This window comes from Mercurialis annua, linkage group LG4 (genome assembly GCF_937616625.2).
Source record: "Mercurialis annua linkage group LG4, ddMerAnnu1.2, whole genome shotgun sequence".
Classification (NCBI taxonomy): Eukaryota; Viridiplantae; Streptophyta; class Magnoliopsida; order Malpighiales; family Euphorbiaceae; genus Mercurialis; species Mercurialis annua.
In genome coordinates, this window is record NC_065573.1 from 34,864,215 (window position 1) to 34,881,525 (window position 17,311).

The 17,311-nt window shown below is 31.7% G+C and overlaps 2 protein-coding genes and 1 long non-coding RNA gene across 4 annotated transcripts; 2 read left to right on the top strand and 1 right to left on the bottom strand.

Moving 5' to 3' along the window:
* Positions 1-68: 68 nt before the first annotated feature.
* Positions 69-3,629, top strand: LOC126676286 (uncharacterized). 2 transcript variants are annotated; one of them, XR_007640262.2, is made up of 4 exons: positions 69-519; positions 644-764; positions 1,165-1,458; positions 1,555-3,629. It is a non-coding gene; the product is annotated as an uncharacterized LOC126676286 (long non-coding RNA). The 2 variants fall into 2 exon arrangements; XR_007640261.2 differs by having other exon boundaries at positions 73-519; positions 638-764.
* A 7,209-nt stretch (positions 3,630-10,838) lies between these two features.
* Positions 10,839-13,175, top strand: LOC126676277 (uncharacterized). Its single transcript, XM_050370445.2, has 6 exons — positions 10,839-10,946; positions 11,077-11,416; positions 11,598-11,814; positions 11,902-12,439; positions 12,520-12,618; positions 12,735-13,175. Exons 1-6 carry the CDS (start codon positions 10,874-10,876, stop codon positions 12,989-12,991), a joined length of 1,524 nt encoding a protein of 507 aa, XP_050226402.1. The 5' UTR covers positions 10,839-10,873; the 3' UTR covers positions 12,992-13,175.
* Positions 13,176-13,244: 69 nt separating this feature from the next.
* Positions 13,245-16,870, bottom strand: LOC126676278 (uncharacterized). Its single transcript, XM_050370446.2, has 6 exons — positions 16,678-16,870; positions 15,745-16,076; positions 15,439-15,584; positions 14,808-15,084; positions 14,295-14,567; positions 13,245-13,872 (listed from the first exon to the last, which is right to left on the bottom strand). The coding sequence occupies exons 2-6, from the start codon at positions 16,051-16,053 to the stop codon at positions 13,393-13,395; spliced, it is 1,485 nt and encodes a 494-aa protein (XP_050226403.1). The 5' UTR covers positions 16,054-16,076; positions 16,678-16,870; the 3' UTR covers positions 13,245-13,392.
* Between the last annotated feature and the right edge of the window lie 441 nt (positions 16,871-17,311).

Consider the following 17,311-nt stretch of genomic DNA (forward strand, 5'->3'; position numbering starts at 1 on the left):
TATTATTGAAAAAGGAAAAAAGGTTGAAATATGGTTGGACTTGTCCCGTCGTGTGGCGACACATCTTTGCCATGTCAGCGGTTTTCAGTCAACAGCTAAATTTACCAATCTATTCATGAAACGTATTTCTTCTGCCCTCATCCCCATTTCCACCCATCTCCGCCGCCGCCCACTGCATTCAACTGGGCAGCTGCATTATCTGACGACGGAAGAGTTTGTTATTTTCCAACTCAAGCCACCGTCGTATAATTCCCGCTTCACGCGTCTATCCTAGCGTCGGCGATGCTCCACCTCTATACGATGTGCCAGCAACTCCGTACATAACTATAGAAACCATAACATCATTTTAATAAGTTCGAACCCGGCAACAATCATGACCGATCCGAATTTAGCCGATCGGATCTACACTTGAAACTGCTAATGAAATTGGTGAATTTCCGTTGATCTTTAGGGCCGCTTTTACTTTAGGTGGGGCTGGTGGCGCCGTTGCGGATTATCGGAAAGAGTTTGAGGCAATTTGTAAGTTATTATGCGTGATGTGGCTGATAATGTTGTGATTATCTGTTCAATTCAAAATTTTGATTTAACACTCCAATCTCCATGTCGGAATTATTTAACGTTGTTCTCTTTCTGTTAGTGGCAGGGGCTCATTTGAGCTATTTTTAAAACATTAAGCATGTTTTTGAGACTGAGAAATCATGAAGAGTCAATCTGTTCTTTAGCCTTAAACACTAAAGGCATGTTTGAAGAACCTTAGCTGTGAGGTAGAAAACTCTGAACTTGACCATTATTCTTATTACAAAACAGATTATGTCATTGAACATAACATTGAAATCCTTATTTTAGTGAGCTGATAATCTTTTGTTGGTAACCCTATTTTACAATGTAATGATGAAGAGATCCATATGCAAACATAGTATTAGAAATCTATTTATAATCCCTTTCTTTTTCAATATATTAAAAACTGGTTTATGATCATAATATGCCTTGTTCTCATATGTATTATTTGGTTAATAGAATTATATGATGATATGCCCTTTAAAACATAGTATCTCAAATTTGCTGCATATTGGTGTTAACTGAAGTTTTTGAGTCCAAACCGGCACTTTCTTTTTGAATTCCTGATATAAATTTGTTGAATTCTGATTTTAAATCCTTCTCTAGGTGTGGCATGGTCATGCATCCTATAATCAGAAACCATATCATAGATTGATGATGGGAACTTGGGGAGCAAAAGTACATCCATCTCCATCAAGCATTACTGACGCGGGTAGGTAAATCCTTCAGAAGGATCCTGCGAGTATTAGGAATTGCTATTTCAGAAGCTGTGGAGGTTGCAGCTGCAAATGCTGATACTAAGTATCGCAGGACTCAGTTCTCCATTCATTATCTGAATTGGACTTTACAAGTGATCAGAACCATGCACTTGACCAGAAATTATACAGCTCAAGTTACGATGTAAATGATGATACAAAATATACAAATTTCAGACAAAATACGAATTTGCTTCTGCTTATGAAAATATTTCTTCAAGCATAATCTTTTCTTCTGCAGTCAGGTATCGCGAGTTTGCTTCTTCTGGTGGAACATCTTCATAGTATGCATCTGCAATCAAATTCAATGCGCCTTCCTGCTGTTGGCTGCCTGATGTTTGCGTCTTCTTGCACCGCTCTACAGCCTCTACTCCTTTGCTAACAGGTGAGACCTTTCTTTTCTTGAACTCATGGACACTACTGATGTGGTCTTCTTTATCCTTTGCATGTTTGTTATATATTATACAACTGACATATACATTGACCTGAAAACGAAAAAGAGCAGAAGGTTAGAACATTGTCTTGTTTTCACAATACATAACAACCCAAATTATTAGAATTTAATTTGAGAATATAAGGAGTGGTGGTAATTAATCTATGAAAGATGTTAGTTTCAATTAAAATCAAATTCATCTAAATATTTAGGACATTATTTTATATTTTAATTAAAATTGATTATCAAATTCTAATACTCGTTAACTTAGGATTCTATTTTTCAATTATGGTTTCTTACACTCCAATATAGTTTCATTCTTTGCAAAAAAAAATTCTTTGGTATATGATCATGAGGTGGCTTGAACGGGTTTTGCGGAAGGCAAAAGTCTAACCTCAAGTTTTAAATAACTGCATATATGATTAAAGTTCGTATTTGCGACCTCACATAAGGCACGAGAGCGTTTTACCAATCCATATGCGCTTTGGGGTTATTCTTTCCACATTTTTAATATAAAGAAGTGGAATGTTCATTTATGGAGTGAGAAAAGCTGTTCCCGTACAAATATGCATAATCAATTTTAGGTTTTTTTTCTTCCAAAGCATCAATTTTAGGTTAATAACATAGTTAAATTCATTTGACTAAATCTAATCCAATCATATTGACACCGATATTTATAATTAATGAACATATAATTAAAGGTTTGAAGTTATGAAAAATGTAATAATCTAAAATCAAATTAATATAATATACATAGATTATATTAACAAGTAATATTCTTTTTCAACAATTAGAAAAGAGGAGCGTTTGTGGTAAAAATTCAACCAGCAATCTAACAATTTGTTGCACGACGCTCATATTAACATCATGTAATAAAATTGATTCAGACATATTGACAAATGTATGCTTTTTTGACAATTATGGACCAATGTATGTTAGAGGGGTGATATTAGTATTATTATAATTGTATGATTATATGATTTGTGAAGCTTTCAAATCACATGTCATGTATGATCCATTAAAATAGATTATATGTAACTGCTTCGATTTATTCTCAGTAAAATAATCTTGATTTTCCAAAAAAAAAAAGGAATATTAGTATCCAAACTTCAATTTTTGATGAGGAAATTAAACCCAACACTTTATAACAGTTAAATACTCACTTTCACGACGCAGGGTATTTCCTTACAAAATTATGATACACTTTTATTCCCTTTTGATTTTGTGCTTTTATTTTCTAATTTTACTGTTATGCTTCTTTTCCTTCTTCGCGTTACAACGATTTCAATCCAAATTAAGCCATCAATTTTCTATTTTATGATGGCAGTCTTCATTAATTTGTCAAAAATCTTCACGGCATCAACATTTCTCCGGTCATGGCACGATGGTTGTCAGATCTTGCTCATCTGAAATTCTGAATATAATAACCGTAAATTCACCTTCAACAACCATATATTTTCCAGCTCTTGCTCATTTGAACATACACAATTTTATTTATGTGTCGCTGATGTGTGGCAATACCCATCAGCGCACATAGGCGTTACCTGAGCAAAATTACATAATTGGATATTATTGAAATAAAATCATACATTTCAGGACAAATTGAATAAAATTGTAAAGTCTGCAATTTTGTAAAATTTTCATAAAAGGTTTTGATTTTTTTGGTCATTTGGCCTATAAAATTAAAGCATCGCATGTCTGAACCGCTACTAGATGCTAGTCTTATATTTCAAATAAATTAATCAAATTAGTAAAAAACTACTAATTAGTCTAAAAGATGTCAGTGGCTACCGACTCAAACTTATCCTTCTTATTTAAAGAAGAGTGCAAAAGATAAAAGTAAACTTACATTCAATAAATAGAAAAATTAATTTATAGGTAAAGACAATATTTAATAAAAATCAATTAGTTAATTTTTTGTAAAATAAATAAAATTAACGATTTTAAAAATTTGAACCATAAATAAAAAAAATAGAGGTAATTTAAACGATTAAATTAAATTTATATTATCTTGGGTGCAAAGTTTATAGAAATATCTCAATATTTCTAGCGAATGTTCTCACATTTAAATCATGAATTTTTTTATTTTGGGAAAAGGATGTTTTGTTAAAAGAAAGAGAAGAGACATTGAATAATGAGAAAATTAGCCCATATACTGTTTTGGGCCAAAATATTGTGATTTTTACGGTGACCAAATTCATTTTAATTTTTTACGGTTACAAACTTTTTTTTTTGATTTAACAATATATGTTTTACACAAATAAGTTTATAAATTTGACAAATACTTAACTGTTAATTCATCAAACCCACAATCAATTCGTTACTTTCCTATTTCTTAAGATTTTCTCTAGATTTTTGGGACCTTATATGCACTTTCCTTTTCCTCGTATATTTTTCCTAGATTCTTGCCTTCAATCTGTAACTCCTATTATTACCAAAATATTCCCCATTTTGTTTAGAAATTAGGTTGAATATCTTCTGAAAATGACGAAAACAAGGGCTGCCAAAAAACCCACCTCCAACCGAGAAATCTCTTCATCTCTCTCAGCCCGCCTCCGACGCAAGCCCTCCGCCATCGCGACCGCCATCGAGTTCGTTTTTGCTGCAGCCCTCAGCTAACTATTTGTCTCAAGCCCGCCGCTGCCAAGCTGCCGTCGTACGTCCAAAAATCGCAGATATGAAGCCATGGAAGAGACGACAGAAACGTCAAGAAATCCGTTGATGTCAAGGTAATTGTTCTAAAAAATCCTTATATGTTATTGCTTTTAGAGTTCAGAATCCGGCATCGTCTTTAATTAAAATTCCTTTGATCTTATAATAAAGAACAACCTTCAATGTTGTCATTCCTGCATTTTTAAAAAATAATTACTGTCAGTATCCATGTTAGTTAACCATTAGGTAACTATTAGTACACTATTAGTTAACTCATAACAGAAACTTTAATTCTGCAAGCATTTCTAAAGTTTTTGAATCGTCTTTGTTATTTTTTATATTGCAGTTTTTTTCTGCAAACTGATGAAAAAAACGATGAACGAAGGCGGTTTGAGTTGAACGAAGAAAGCAGTCGTTGGAGTGGGACGAAAATAGGCGAACGATGAACGAAAGCGAACGATGAACGAAGGCGCGGTGGCTGGCAGCTGTTGTCTTTTTTTATTGTAATTGGGATATTGGCAATGATGTACAAATAATTAAGGTTAACTATATGTTTTTTAATGGTTAATTAATAGTTAACTGACTTTGTATGAATTTTTATATAAAATATGAATATATATTGATAATTACTTTTTTTAATTACAATTAACTAATATGTGACTAATAGTTAACTAATTGTGCCTATTTAATGAGTAATAGCATACTATTAGTTAACTGCATGTTAATTTCATATTAACTTTATTTTTTCAACCTAATGTTAAGTTATTTAGAACAAATTGATATTTTTAATGATTCATAGTATACTATTAGTTAACTGAAAAGTAAAACCAATGTCTACATAAAGATCTTCCTTCCATACTCCGTAATATAAGAACTTTCAATGTTGTCATTCTTGCATTTATAAAATAAAAAATTTGTTAATTTTCATATTAGTTAACCATTAGGTAACTATTAGTAAAATTTTATTATTTAAAAAAAATTAAATCGTTTTTTTGTTGAAAAAATAATTACAGCTAGTTTTAAAAAATTGTTATTTGTTTTTTAAGAATCATGTATTTGAATAATCATGTATTTGCCATTATATATGGGAATTACATTTGAATTTCTTGTTTTGCTGGATTTTTTTTATTTCTCAAATGCTTGTTGTTTTCATTTTTTTAATCATTTTATTTTTTTGGTTTCCCTTTTGCCGTTTATGGCATATAATTCAAATTATTAGTTGCTATAATTAAGGATTATTAAAGATTTTTGAATATTAATTGCTATATATTTATGCTTTGAGATTTTGTAGGAGATTTTGATTCTTGTAACCACTTCCTTCCTTTTTTATAGTTGACAGTAATCCTCAAATATCATAAAGTTATTTGTGCAATTTAAAAACTTAAAAAGTATGTCATCAACTTTTTTTTGGTCACGAGTAAAAATCTAATTAAGTATAGCCATGTAGGGTACTTATTTAAAGAAGCCTTGAATAATATGAATTCAATTAGATCCAGATGAATAAAATATTGGTCGATATTTTGTAGCAACTCGACATTTCTTCTAATTCATTTCGTCAATTGCGACGGCTGAGGTGGGTGATAACTCAAAATCTCAAATCTATGGAGTGTTTTCCTTTTTTGTCAAATTCGAGGGCTCATTTCTTAAATTAATTGCCACGACAGCTTCAATCATGTTAATATCATTGTCGGAAAATATATATTTTTTGGATAGGATTTGCATGTCCACTATGCTCTTCTTATTTTGTATAGGATTTGAATTATACATTATACAATTATTTAATTTTTAACTATAAAATATATTGAAGTAATTAGTACAAATATTGTTTAATTAAACTTTTAAAATTATTGTGTATATACGTTTACATAATTAATACTTAATATTAATAAATAAAGTTTGATCATTCAAAAATATTCCACCTTTTTATTTTTTTTCATTTAGATCCCAAATTTTTAAAATCGTTCTTTTATCCAAGTTTTCAATTTCCAATTTCAGTTGTACTAATTTTTCAAATTGAAGTAGAAACGGTTTTAAATATACCCTTCATGCTTACATGCAGTCTAATGAACATAAAAATAATTAGCTAAAGCATCTGATTTTTATATATGAGAAGAATTACATGCATAAAAAAATTGTTAAGTTACTTGAAATTAAATATTACATTTCAAAGCCGTCTCTCTATTTTGAAAAATCTCTCAAATCCTAGTAAGTTTTCTTCTTGTTGTTCATTTGGGGGTGGTTTTTGGCCATTTTTGGCCAAAAATTGCCTCACCAATCTCTCAAATTTATTTTTTTCATAGTTTTTATCTTTAGTTTTTGAATAAATTTTATTTTTTGGCCAATTTTGGTCTAGACCTAGAAATTATTTTCTACCATAGTATTTTAATTGAGATTAGATCTAATCTAATCAAAATTAAGAGTAGTTTTTTTTCATCTTTGGAGATGAAATTGTTTTTTGCGGTGCAAACGACTTGGATCTCTGAAACAATTATAGGCAGCATCTTACGACGGATTTCATCAAGTACATGTATGTTTTGCGTCAATATCGATGATGTTTTTAATCTTCAAGAGAACAGATGTATCACAGACGATGTGATCAGTCGTGCATTCGAAGTTAGACTTTCTTAGAACGTTTAATAAATCTAGATTTTATTATTAGATCTAGTTTTAGTCTATAATTTTGGGTGACTCTTGCTGGTTAGTTTAGCCCTAGTCGATGACTGTAATTTTAAAGCTCTCATCATCTTTTCTAGAATAGTTGACTCAGTATGTTGAGAAACCGTTCATGTAATTTTCGTTATTATTAATGGAAATTTTAGCCTTTGTTAAAAAAAAAATTACATTTCAAATTACATATCTAAATTCATAAATTTCAATTTTTTTGTTTGCGTCACTAAAGAAACTAAAAATTAATATGTATACTTAAGTAATAAAAAACTATATATTTTATTTTATTTTTTAGAAGTCATTTTTTAAAAAAATTAAATCAATCAAACTTTTCATTTTTGTCAATATCAAAGTGAAACAAATTGAAACTTTTAAAAATTAATCTTTCAAATCAAATCAAACCGGTTAATTGAGTTAGTTTTTTTATTAGGTTATTTAGCTTGATTTACAGTAAAACTTAACTAAATCTTTTTATGTTCAACACCAAACTAAAAATTTAATTTTTATTATTATATCAAATTGAACCATAATTTTTTATTTTGTAAATGGAATTGAATCAAATTTATTAATTTTTTCAAATAAAAACAAGCTAGTCAATTCAACAGGGTTGATTGGCTTTTTAGTACGGTTATTTCAGTTAGATCTTAACTAATTTTTATGTCCAAAATCGAACCAAACAGAAAAATCAAATTTTATTTATTAATAGTAAATTGAACCAAACAAAATATTTGAACTTTTAAAATTGATTGATCTAAATTTTTTATTTGTTCAAAACCAAAATGAACATAATTTGTTTTTCAAACCGAACTGGATCATTCGGTTTTAGTTTTCCAATTTAGTTTACCTTACAGCTTAACTATTTTTTTCCCCAAAATTGAACCGACCAAAAGACAATTATTTTACAAGATCAAACCATTTTTTATATTTTTTTCGAAACAGAATTGAACATAAATTTTAAAGAATTAAATTTTCAATCCAAACCGAACTGGCCGGTTCGGTTGAATTTTTGGTTTTGTTTACATTAGCATTTAACTAATATTTTATTTACAAAAACTGAACCGACTCAAACCTGCAAATTCACCATTAAATTTATTTTATATTGCAGTTTATAGTACTTTTAAAATATTAAGGAATTCTATGTCATGAAGGTAATTTTAAATCTTTTGCAACTCTAATATGGAAATTAAGTCCAATTGAAACTGAAAGTTTTGAAATATAATTGACGATTTTGAAAGTTTGAAATATAGTAATAAATATCGAAAATATGAATATTTTTAGATGATTAGACTATAATTAACTAATATTTAATTAAATTTAATCAATTTTTTAATTTTATTCTAATAGTGGGCATTATTATATTTTTTATTCGTAAATTACTAACTTAGAATATTAATCATGTTCTATCGTTTCTTAATATACAATATGTATTATCTTAGATTATAAATTGATTCAACAATTTCTCAACATCTAGCTTCAGAATTGGCTATTTATATTTTTAAATTTTATACTAATTTTATTGTTTATGCAAATAATTGTTTTTGTAAATACATAAATTTTAGAGTAAAGATAAAGGATTAGTCTTTATTTCCCATTACTCATTTATAGTGGAATATATGATAAGAGGAGAAAAAGTTCTGCATTTGAGTCCATGATTGCTGATGGATCATTTTGAACTAAAGAAGCCAAAGTTGAATTTTTGAAACACCAAATCTACGACGACAACGAAATGATTCTCTATCTTTTTTTAATTACAAAGCATACGATAATTATACTATAAGTCAATAAAAATGACTTATGCATAATTAATTTTTACGCACTTTATTAAAAAATTAAAATCTATTTCAATTACGTAAACTAACATATTATCAATTTTTCTTTTAATCAATTTAGTCCAAATAAGTGTCAACATGTGATAGCATCGAAAAAAATTAACTAATCTGATTAATTTTTCACATGTCTCGAAAGATTCTGCATTATGCAAGTTGTAAGGTTAGTAGTTTGTTTAAGTGTGTTTAACAAGTGTTAATCCGAATTCAAAACAAGAAAGCAAATGTTAATCCTAGTGTTGATATTTAATTAGTGCATTGTTGTTGGTTTGCTAGGTTAATTAGTTTTCTCTATAAATATTCTACAATGCATTCTGTCTTTTACGGAGTAGTATGTTGTATCTAATATTACAATCTCATGAATTATAAATATTAATTTAAAAAGTAAAATTACTCTTGAAACTTTCCACATATGTCATAATTTACATTTTGACCCTTTTTATTTAAAATTTAAACAATTTGGTCTCTCACTTTTATTTCCGTCAACAATTTAGCATTTCCGTCCATTTTTGGTGTTAGTCAACCGAGTTAAAGGATGAAATTAAAAAGGGTTAATTACATATAAAATCACCACCTTTACACGAATCTTCAAAAATAACACCACCTTTAAAACGTGTCAATTCAGGGCATCACCTTTCATTTCTTTTCAAAAACAACACGGGCACGTTTTTTGATAAAATTTTGGTGACTTGGACACCCAATGAGAGTGCCACGTGTCACGCCACGTCAGCAAAAATGCCACTAAAAATGCGCCCGTGTTATTTTTGAAAAGAAATGAAAGGTGGTGCCCTGAATTGCCACGTTTTAAAGGTCGTGTTATTTTTGCAATTTCGTGTAAAGGTGGTGATTTTATATGTAATTAACCCAATTAAAAAAGATAATTTAAAAGGAAAACAATTAATTAGTTCCCCACTTTTATGTTTGTCTACGATTTGATACCTCAAGTATGAAATTAATTTACCATTAAGTCATTTGATTTGGTTGACTAACACTAAAAATAGATGGATTGACTATATTGTTGATATAATCAAAAGTGAGGAATCAAATCGTTTGATTTTTAAATAAAAGGAACAAAATGTAAATTATGATAAATATGGAGGATTTTAAAATAATTTATTTTAATTTAAAATGATCATGATAAGGCTTCTTACAATAATTTCATCCAAAGACATAAAGTGTTCAATATTTTTTATATAATAAAAACAAATCATGGGTGAAAAGGGTCACAACTTACAAGATCACCAGCTACAATATTTCATCACATGATAATATTTATTTAATCAATTTATTACTAAGGTAATGTAATGTCCTTTCCTAACCACTTTGAGACACCATTATCAAGTTCCATAGCATATCCAAATTTTTTTTCCACAAAGCATATGCAATTGAAATTCATGAAAGAATATGTTCATACAAGACATTGATCATGACTTTATTCTTCACATCACAATTATTTATTATTTTAAAATAAGAACATTAGTGTTCAGACTCGAATTCCAAACTTTAGAGTATCTATTAGTTTAAATGAATGTAATACACTTATTATGTATTTGGTCAAAATTAAACCGAACCGAATTAATTTATTTAAAATCAAACTAAATAATGTAAAAGTTAAAATATTTTAAATCGAATCATATTGAACCAATTGATTTGGTTGGTTTTCTGGTTTGATTTGTACCAAAAGTTACTTTTGAAACCGAAAAGAACCGAAAAAATAATTTTTTTTATATCAAATTGAACAAACTAAATATATCAGTTTTAATCGATTATTTGATTTATTTTGATTTTTGCGCACTTCTAAATAAACTCTTTCCATTTAGTTTAATCAACAAATTTCCTCCATCACGATCTATTATTGTTTCGGAAATAGCGACACCCTTATTTAAATGAAAAATACCCAGAGAACTTAAGTTGATATTTGTATATAAGCAGCTTCTCTGACTGCAGCAAACACATTATTTCTAGTCTCTGAGACCAAAAACATGGCTACTCTTTCATCATTTTCTACCAACCAAATTCCCATTTTATCCCCATCAACCATCTTTTCAACTAGAGGTAAACTCCACACTCTCACTTCAAATTATATCACTATTTTCAGATTTTGAATCTTGCAAAACATATTCAAAGTACATTATACATACCAATATGTACTTATTTAACCTTTGATATTTTCTTTTTTATATAGGTGAAGAACAATGGGTTGGATCCTTGGAAGTAATCAAAAGAAAGCAGCCAAAATGTTTAAGGCAATCAAACAGAGTTATGACAAGAACAAGATCAGAAAAAGGTGATGTAATTAGAGATGTTGAGATTCCAAGAAAATGGTATAATCTCAGTGCTGATCTTAGTGTGAAGGCTGCTCCATATCTTCATCCTCAGACTTACAAACCAATCAGACATGAAGATTTGGCACTTTTGTTTCCTGACGAGTTGATTAAGCAAGAGCTGAGCAATGAAAAGTTCATTGATATTCCTCAACCAGTTCTTGATATTTACAATCTTTGGCGCCCAACACCTTTGATCAGGTTTGAAATAAACATATGATGTTGTTTTTTGCATATTATGTTGCATGGAAATGACGCTTTTTAGAAACATTTTGGAAAATGGAACGCTGAAGCGTGGGGATCGATAAGTTTCTGTGCAATGTATACATACATAACAAGGATCTTAAACTTTTTTTTTTTTTTGATTGAATTATTGTTTTAGAGCAAGGAGGTTGGAGAAATTTCTTGATACACCAGCAAAGATTTACTACAAGTATGAAGGTGTTAGTCCTGCAGGATCACACAAACCTAACTCTGCTGTTCCGCAAGCTTACTACAATGCACTGCAGGGAATCAAGAATCTTGTGACCGAAACCGGTGCCGGCCAATGGGGAAGTTCTCTGGCTTTTGCTTGCAGCTTATTTGGCCTTGGCTGTCAGGTATGAGTCATTGTCACTGAGATCCAAAGTATATATTTTAGTTAACAACTTTAGATTGTAACTTGAACATTTTTTTCTTATGAACAGGTGTTTCAGGTTGGGGCTCCTTATGATCAGAAACCGTATCGCAGACTAATGATGGAAACTTGGGGTGCAAAAGTTCACCGATCGCCTTCAAACATCACGGAAGCAGGCAGGAAAATCCAGGAAAAGAACCCATCAAGTACAGGAAGTTTAGGGATAGCTATTTCAGAAGCTGTAGAAACTGCATCAGGAAAAGCAGATACGAAGTATTGCATGGGAAGTGTACTGAATCATGTTTCTTTACACCAGACTGTTATAGGTGAGGAGTGCCTGAAACAAATGGAAGTTTTAGGTGAAAACCCCGATGTGATCATCGGGTGTACCGGTGGCGGATCAAGCTTTGCAGGTTTCAGTTTTCCGTACATCAGAGAAAAACTGAATGGGAAACCGAGTCCTGTCATAAGAGCAGTTGAACCTACAGCTTGCCCTTCTCTAACAAAAGGAGTGTTTGCATATGATTATGGTGATAATGCAGGATTGACTCCGTTGATGAAGATGCATACACTAGGACATGACTTTATGCCTAGCCCTAATCATGCCGGTACATGCTTAATTAATTTTTTTGAATTTTTACTTTTTGAACTTTTCTGTCCCATCAGTGACGTATTTTCAATTCGTCAGGGGGATTGCGCTACCATGGTATGGCACCAATGATTTCCCATGTATACGAATTAGGTCTCATTGAAGCAATCGCAATTCCTCAGACAGAGTGTTTCCGAGGTATACTATTTACTTGCATCGTGCTTTTTCAGGGCAAGCTCACTTGGTGCATGAGACTTTCAGAATCACAAACTCAAAAAGGGTAAATAAATAATAACACTTCTATTATATTTTAGGTGCTATTCAGTTTGCGAGAACTGAAGGACTGATACCGGCTCCAGAGTCCACTCACGTAGTTGCGGCAGCCATCAGAGAGGCTCTCCATTGTAAAGAAACTGGAGAGGAAAAGGTCATCCTTATAGCATTGAGTGGACATGGACATTTTGACCTAACATCATATGATAAGTACTTGAGAGGAGATATGGCTGATTTGTCATTTGACAAGGAGAAAATAGACGCTTCACTTGCTAAAATTCCTCAGGTCGTAGCATGAAGAGTGAAGTGAAAGATTTCCAGCTTTAAGTTGCTACTCGCAACTGCTTTCGTACTTTCCTGTAATAAATAAATGGCATTGATCGCCTTGTCGTGTTTTATCGATCGATGAAACACATGATTCATGCCCTTGTACTCGTCTTTTTTGTTACTTTTAATAATCAATGAGAAGTTGATTAATGTCGTATCGTATCTTATCATATGTATTCTTGAAATAAAGAATCAAGGAATGTAACGAAACAAAGTGAGAAAGATTGTATGAAATTTATACCTTTATTATACACCAAATCTCCAATGATGTATATATCGTCACTAGACAAAAAGCTTCATATTTTCTGAGTTAAAGATAGTGATCTCAAGTAAAAGGTGTTACCTGGCCGGATTTACTTCCAAAAAAGTATATCACGCCTTTAGTTTAAGAAATGTCTTTATGACGCCCATCATTTCTCCTCCTGGAAATCGTCCAAGACATCCTCTTGCTGCTGCTATCTCGCTATATTCGCAGACTGAATCACCACTGAAAGCTTTAACCTGTTTATGTCCGCTCTCCTCTCGAATCTTATCTTCCTCGAGGTCTTCATCAGCCTTAATTGTTGGGAGAGGAAATGGTTCAAGCGAAGTTGCTACAATATTGGATTCTCCACCCACTGCACCTACGAAGTCTGTCAATCGGCACATGGCAAACGGAACTGGTTCAAAACTATGGTCTCCATACTCAACCGGAGTAGAGTGGTCTCCAGTTACACAAAGGAAATACTGAAAGTTTCCGGTTGATTCTGCCTGCCAAAGAAGCTTGGCCAACTGGCCTATAGCTTGATCTACTGCTTCCAGTCCCTTAACTTTAAAAACGCTTGCCTTATCATGACCTGCATCATCAATTGCCTGAAATACCCCCAAAAATAATAATCATATTAATGACATTGAGAACTCCAAGAACCATGCACTTAAGAATCTTAATGAAGATCGGAATGAGAATTGGGAGAAAAAGAAAATAAACAAAGAAAAGTAGCATCAAAGTGGCCTTGTTAAAGAACATAGTGAGAAATTAGTCGAATAATATGCTCAAGATCTATCTAACTCTACAGGTCAAAGTTAATCAGTTGATTAAAGTTTGGCGTTTTGTCTAAAATTAAAGTGAGCAGATTTTTTCTTAAAAAGGAATATATTAATAATCATTCCCAATTTTCATTATTCAGCCAACCATTAAAACCATGGAAAACTCAGGAGACGGGCCACACTTTGAAATGTTGCTTGTGGTTGCCAAAATGATAGAAAAACAAATAGCAATGCTCAAATATAAAAACCTTAATGTGGAGAAACCCAAAGTCATAACCATCTACTCTGCCTGGTTTGAGCCCATCCTCCCCGGGCACAAAAACATTGGGGCAAGACTGCAAAGGAGCAGAAAGAGCCTTAGCTATGGCAGAAGCTTTTGACGTCAAAAGTGTTCGATAATCTCCAGTTGCCCCAGGAGCTTCTAGAATGTCAACATCAAGCGATAGGCCTAAACCAGCAATAATTTTAGTGGGAGCAACCATGCATGGCCATAAACCATGTTTCTCCTCAAACGAGGGAACCTGCACAACCAGAAACACTTTCAATAACACAAGTTACTCAAACTAAATAATATTTGTGAACGTAAAGTTTTTTATTTTTATTTTCTTATCGTTTTATCATTTTTGGAAATTCTAAATAGTAATAGATCAAATATCGAAAACAAAGAAAAAAAATTAAGAATGTTGTTCTCACTAGGATGGCCATTGCTTTTACAGGAGACAGAAACAAAAATACGATAAGGACGGATAGTGAAAACTCACCTCAATTCTAATACCACATCCTCGTAATAGGACAATATTGGCAATGTTCTTCCCTTCTGCAGCTCGTTTTGCATTCAGTGGGTGAGAGACAAGAATCTTTGACATCTCTTTGGACAATTCATTCACAACGGCAGCTGTATGCCTTGCTTCATCAGTATCATCTAAGGCTTCAGCTTGCAGAAGTAATCGATTGTCTTTTAATGGGTCTGTTCCTGATATATTTCCACTCAATTTCGGTCCTTTTACAACCACTCCGCATCTATGCTCTGTTGCATACCTGAAAGAAGTAATTCATCATTATCTTTTTCTATCTCAAGTTTGAAAGATAAGAAGCCTCAAATTCCAATCATTTATCAACTTATTCCTATGGATTCTGAGAAACTTAAATAATTTTTTTAATGCTTGAAACCTTAGAGCAAAAGGATAGTTCGGTCCTACTTCTCAAACATGCCAAGTTAGGCAATATTTCTTCTAGCGCTGATCTACAATTTTTGGGTCATAAAACTCATAAGGCTGTTTCGCAGGTTAGGAAGAATAGCACGGATAACGTGTAATTTCACAGTTCCAAAGAAATGTTCAACTTCATATATCAGTCAAGAAGCAAAGTTAGCAAGAGATGAAATATATGCACCTGACTCTGACTTCATATCCAGGGTATGACGGTAACTTCATCCTATCCAGAGCTGCACAAAGAATTGGCCCTTCTTCTTCAAAGTGCCTATCAGCTCTTCTACTGGTAACTATACCACTTTTCTCGTCGATAGTTGCAAAATTTGACTACAGATCAAAAATCCAAATTGAAAAGAATGTAAAAAAGGTGTTTTTGTAATTTTATGAATCTCTTTATCAACTTAGATGATTAGAACCATAAAACATTAATGGAACAATATCATAAGTGATGGAGTATATTAATAATGCAGACATAATCATGACCGACCTTGAATGCAATATCTCCAGGCGACATAGCCAACCCAGCCCCCATTGATTCAAATGCACCTCGACCCTTGTAGTAGACTCGTGGGTCATAACCCAACAATGAAAGATGAGCAGTGTCACTTCCGCATCCTAAACCTACTTCAACAGGGTCCATAAGACCATTGATTCCTGCAGATGCAATAGCATCCAAGTTCGGAGTCTTGGCCGCCTGCAAGGGAGTCTTGTATCCAAACCTTGGCAATGACACATCACCCACCCCATCAACAAGAACAAATGCCACTCTCCTCTTCGGCTGGTGTGGGCTTCCCATGCTTTTATTTTCTCTTCGTACCTCTACAGTTCACAAAGAACATATAAATATGATAGCCAATTCAAAGCAAGCTATTCATTAGCATACTTAAAATGGCAAATTAATTGCACATATATTCAAAGCAACATAATCAGAACTTAAAAAGGCATTGTTTTTAAAATAAAAGATGTTCTATGATCACGGTTCCTCAAATAAATTTTCAAAATTTAGCCATTGTTTAGATGCTAAATTTGCAAAAACTGAAATTTAAAACTAAAGTGAGCAACTTTAATAAGCAAATCAACAGAACAATATTGTGGAGTGGTGAATACACATCTGATGTCAATCAGTTTCTCAAAAAATAATCAATCCACTGAATAACCAGCAAAAAAAATACACAAAAATAAAAAAGAATTCAACTTTATTCAAATTGAAAGCAAAAAATCCCAACGGGCTTATCTCAATACAGCTAAAACAAAATTAATGAACTCAATGGTAATGGGTACACTAAAAATGGTATGAAATTCGAGAATTAAATATATAAAGCAATTAAACATTAATCTCACAAACAATTTCATGCAAGTAAAACGAATAATTATTACAAAAACAGTGATCAATGTCTTTAAACAGGGAAGAAACTCTCACCCACAAAGCAGCAGCTTCAGTTCAGTGGCAACCCAAAAATTTAATGTTTTTGGGCTGAAGTTTGAGAATAAGATGCTAAAACTGTAATCTAATTCTAATCTATCTTGTGTTGTAAAGAATCTAAGAAAGCTAAATCAAGTGTCACTTTTGCTGTTTTTTTTTTTTTTGAAAGCATTGAATTGGGCTCAGTGTCCCAGGAGAAAAGATTTTATTTCCAGAATTTTTAAAATTAATTATTCGTCTTTTGGAAAATTATCACAATATATCGAACTCTTAAGTTTTGTAGCAAATTGGTCCCCAATAGATTTTGTGTTTCAAATTAAAATCAAAATTTTTCAAATGATTACAAAGCTAATCCTTAGTAAGGTTCCAGTTAAATCCTTAATATAAGTTTTCCAGTTAAGATATTTTGAAAAATATCAATAGGGATTGATATGGTACCAACACCAAAGGTTAGGGCTATTTTGAACTTTTATCTAATTTTTGAAGGAAAAAGGAAACGTTTTTTTACGTTGCTCTACTATAACATTGAGATATTAACAGATTTGCCACTTTGTATGACCATAGAGAAAGCAGGGCCATTTTTTGCTTTCTAAATTTGACATAATAGATTAATTAAAATTAAATTAACAAT

Bases quoted from the DNA above. Each gene is read 5' to 3' on its own strand.
- LOC126676277 (XM_050370445.2), top strand. From the start codon at position 10,874: ATGGCTACTCTTTCATCATTTTCTACCAACCAAATTCCCATTTTATCC. The intron at 12,440-12,519 runs GTACATGCTTAA...TCAATTCGTCAG, and splicing joins GCCTAGCCCTAATCATGCCG to GGGGATTGCGCTACCATGGT. The intron at 12,619-12,734 runs GTATACTATTTA...ATTATATTTTAG, and splicing joins TCAGACAGAGTGTTTCCGAG to GTGCTATTCAGTTTGCGAGA.
- LOC126676278 (XM_050370446.2), bottom strand. From the start codon at position 16,053: ATGGGAAGCCCACACCAGCCGAAGAGGAGAGTGGCATTTGTTCTTGTT. The intron at 14,568-14,807 runs GTGAGTTTTCAC...CTGGTTGTGCAG, and splicing joins GATGTGGTATTAGAATTGAG to GTTCCCTCGTTTGAGGAGAA. The intron at 13,873-14,294 runs GTTTTTATATTT...GGGGTATTTCAG, and splicing joins TTGGGTTTCTCCACATTAAG to GCAATTGATGATGCAGGTCA.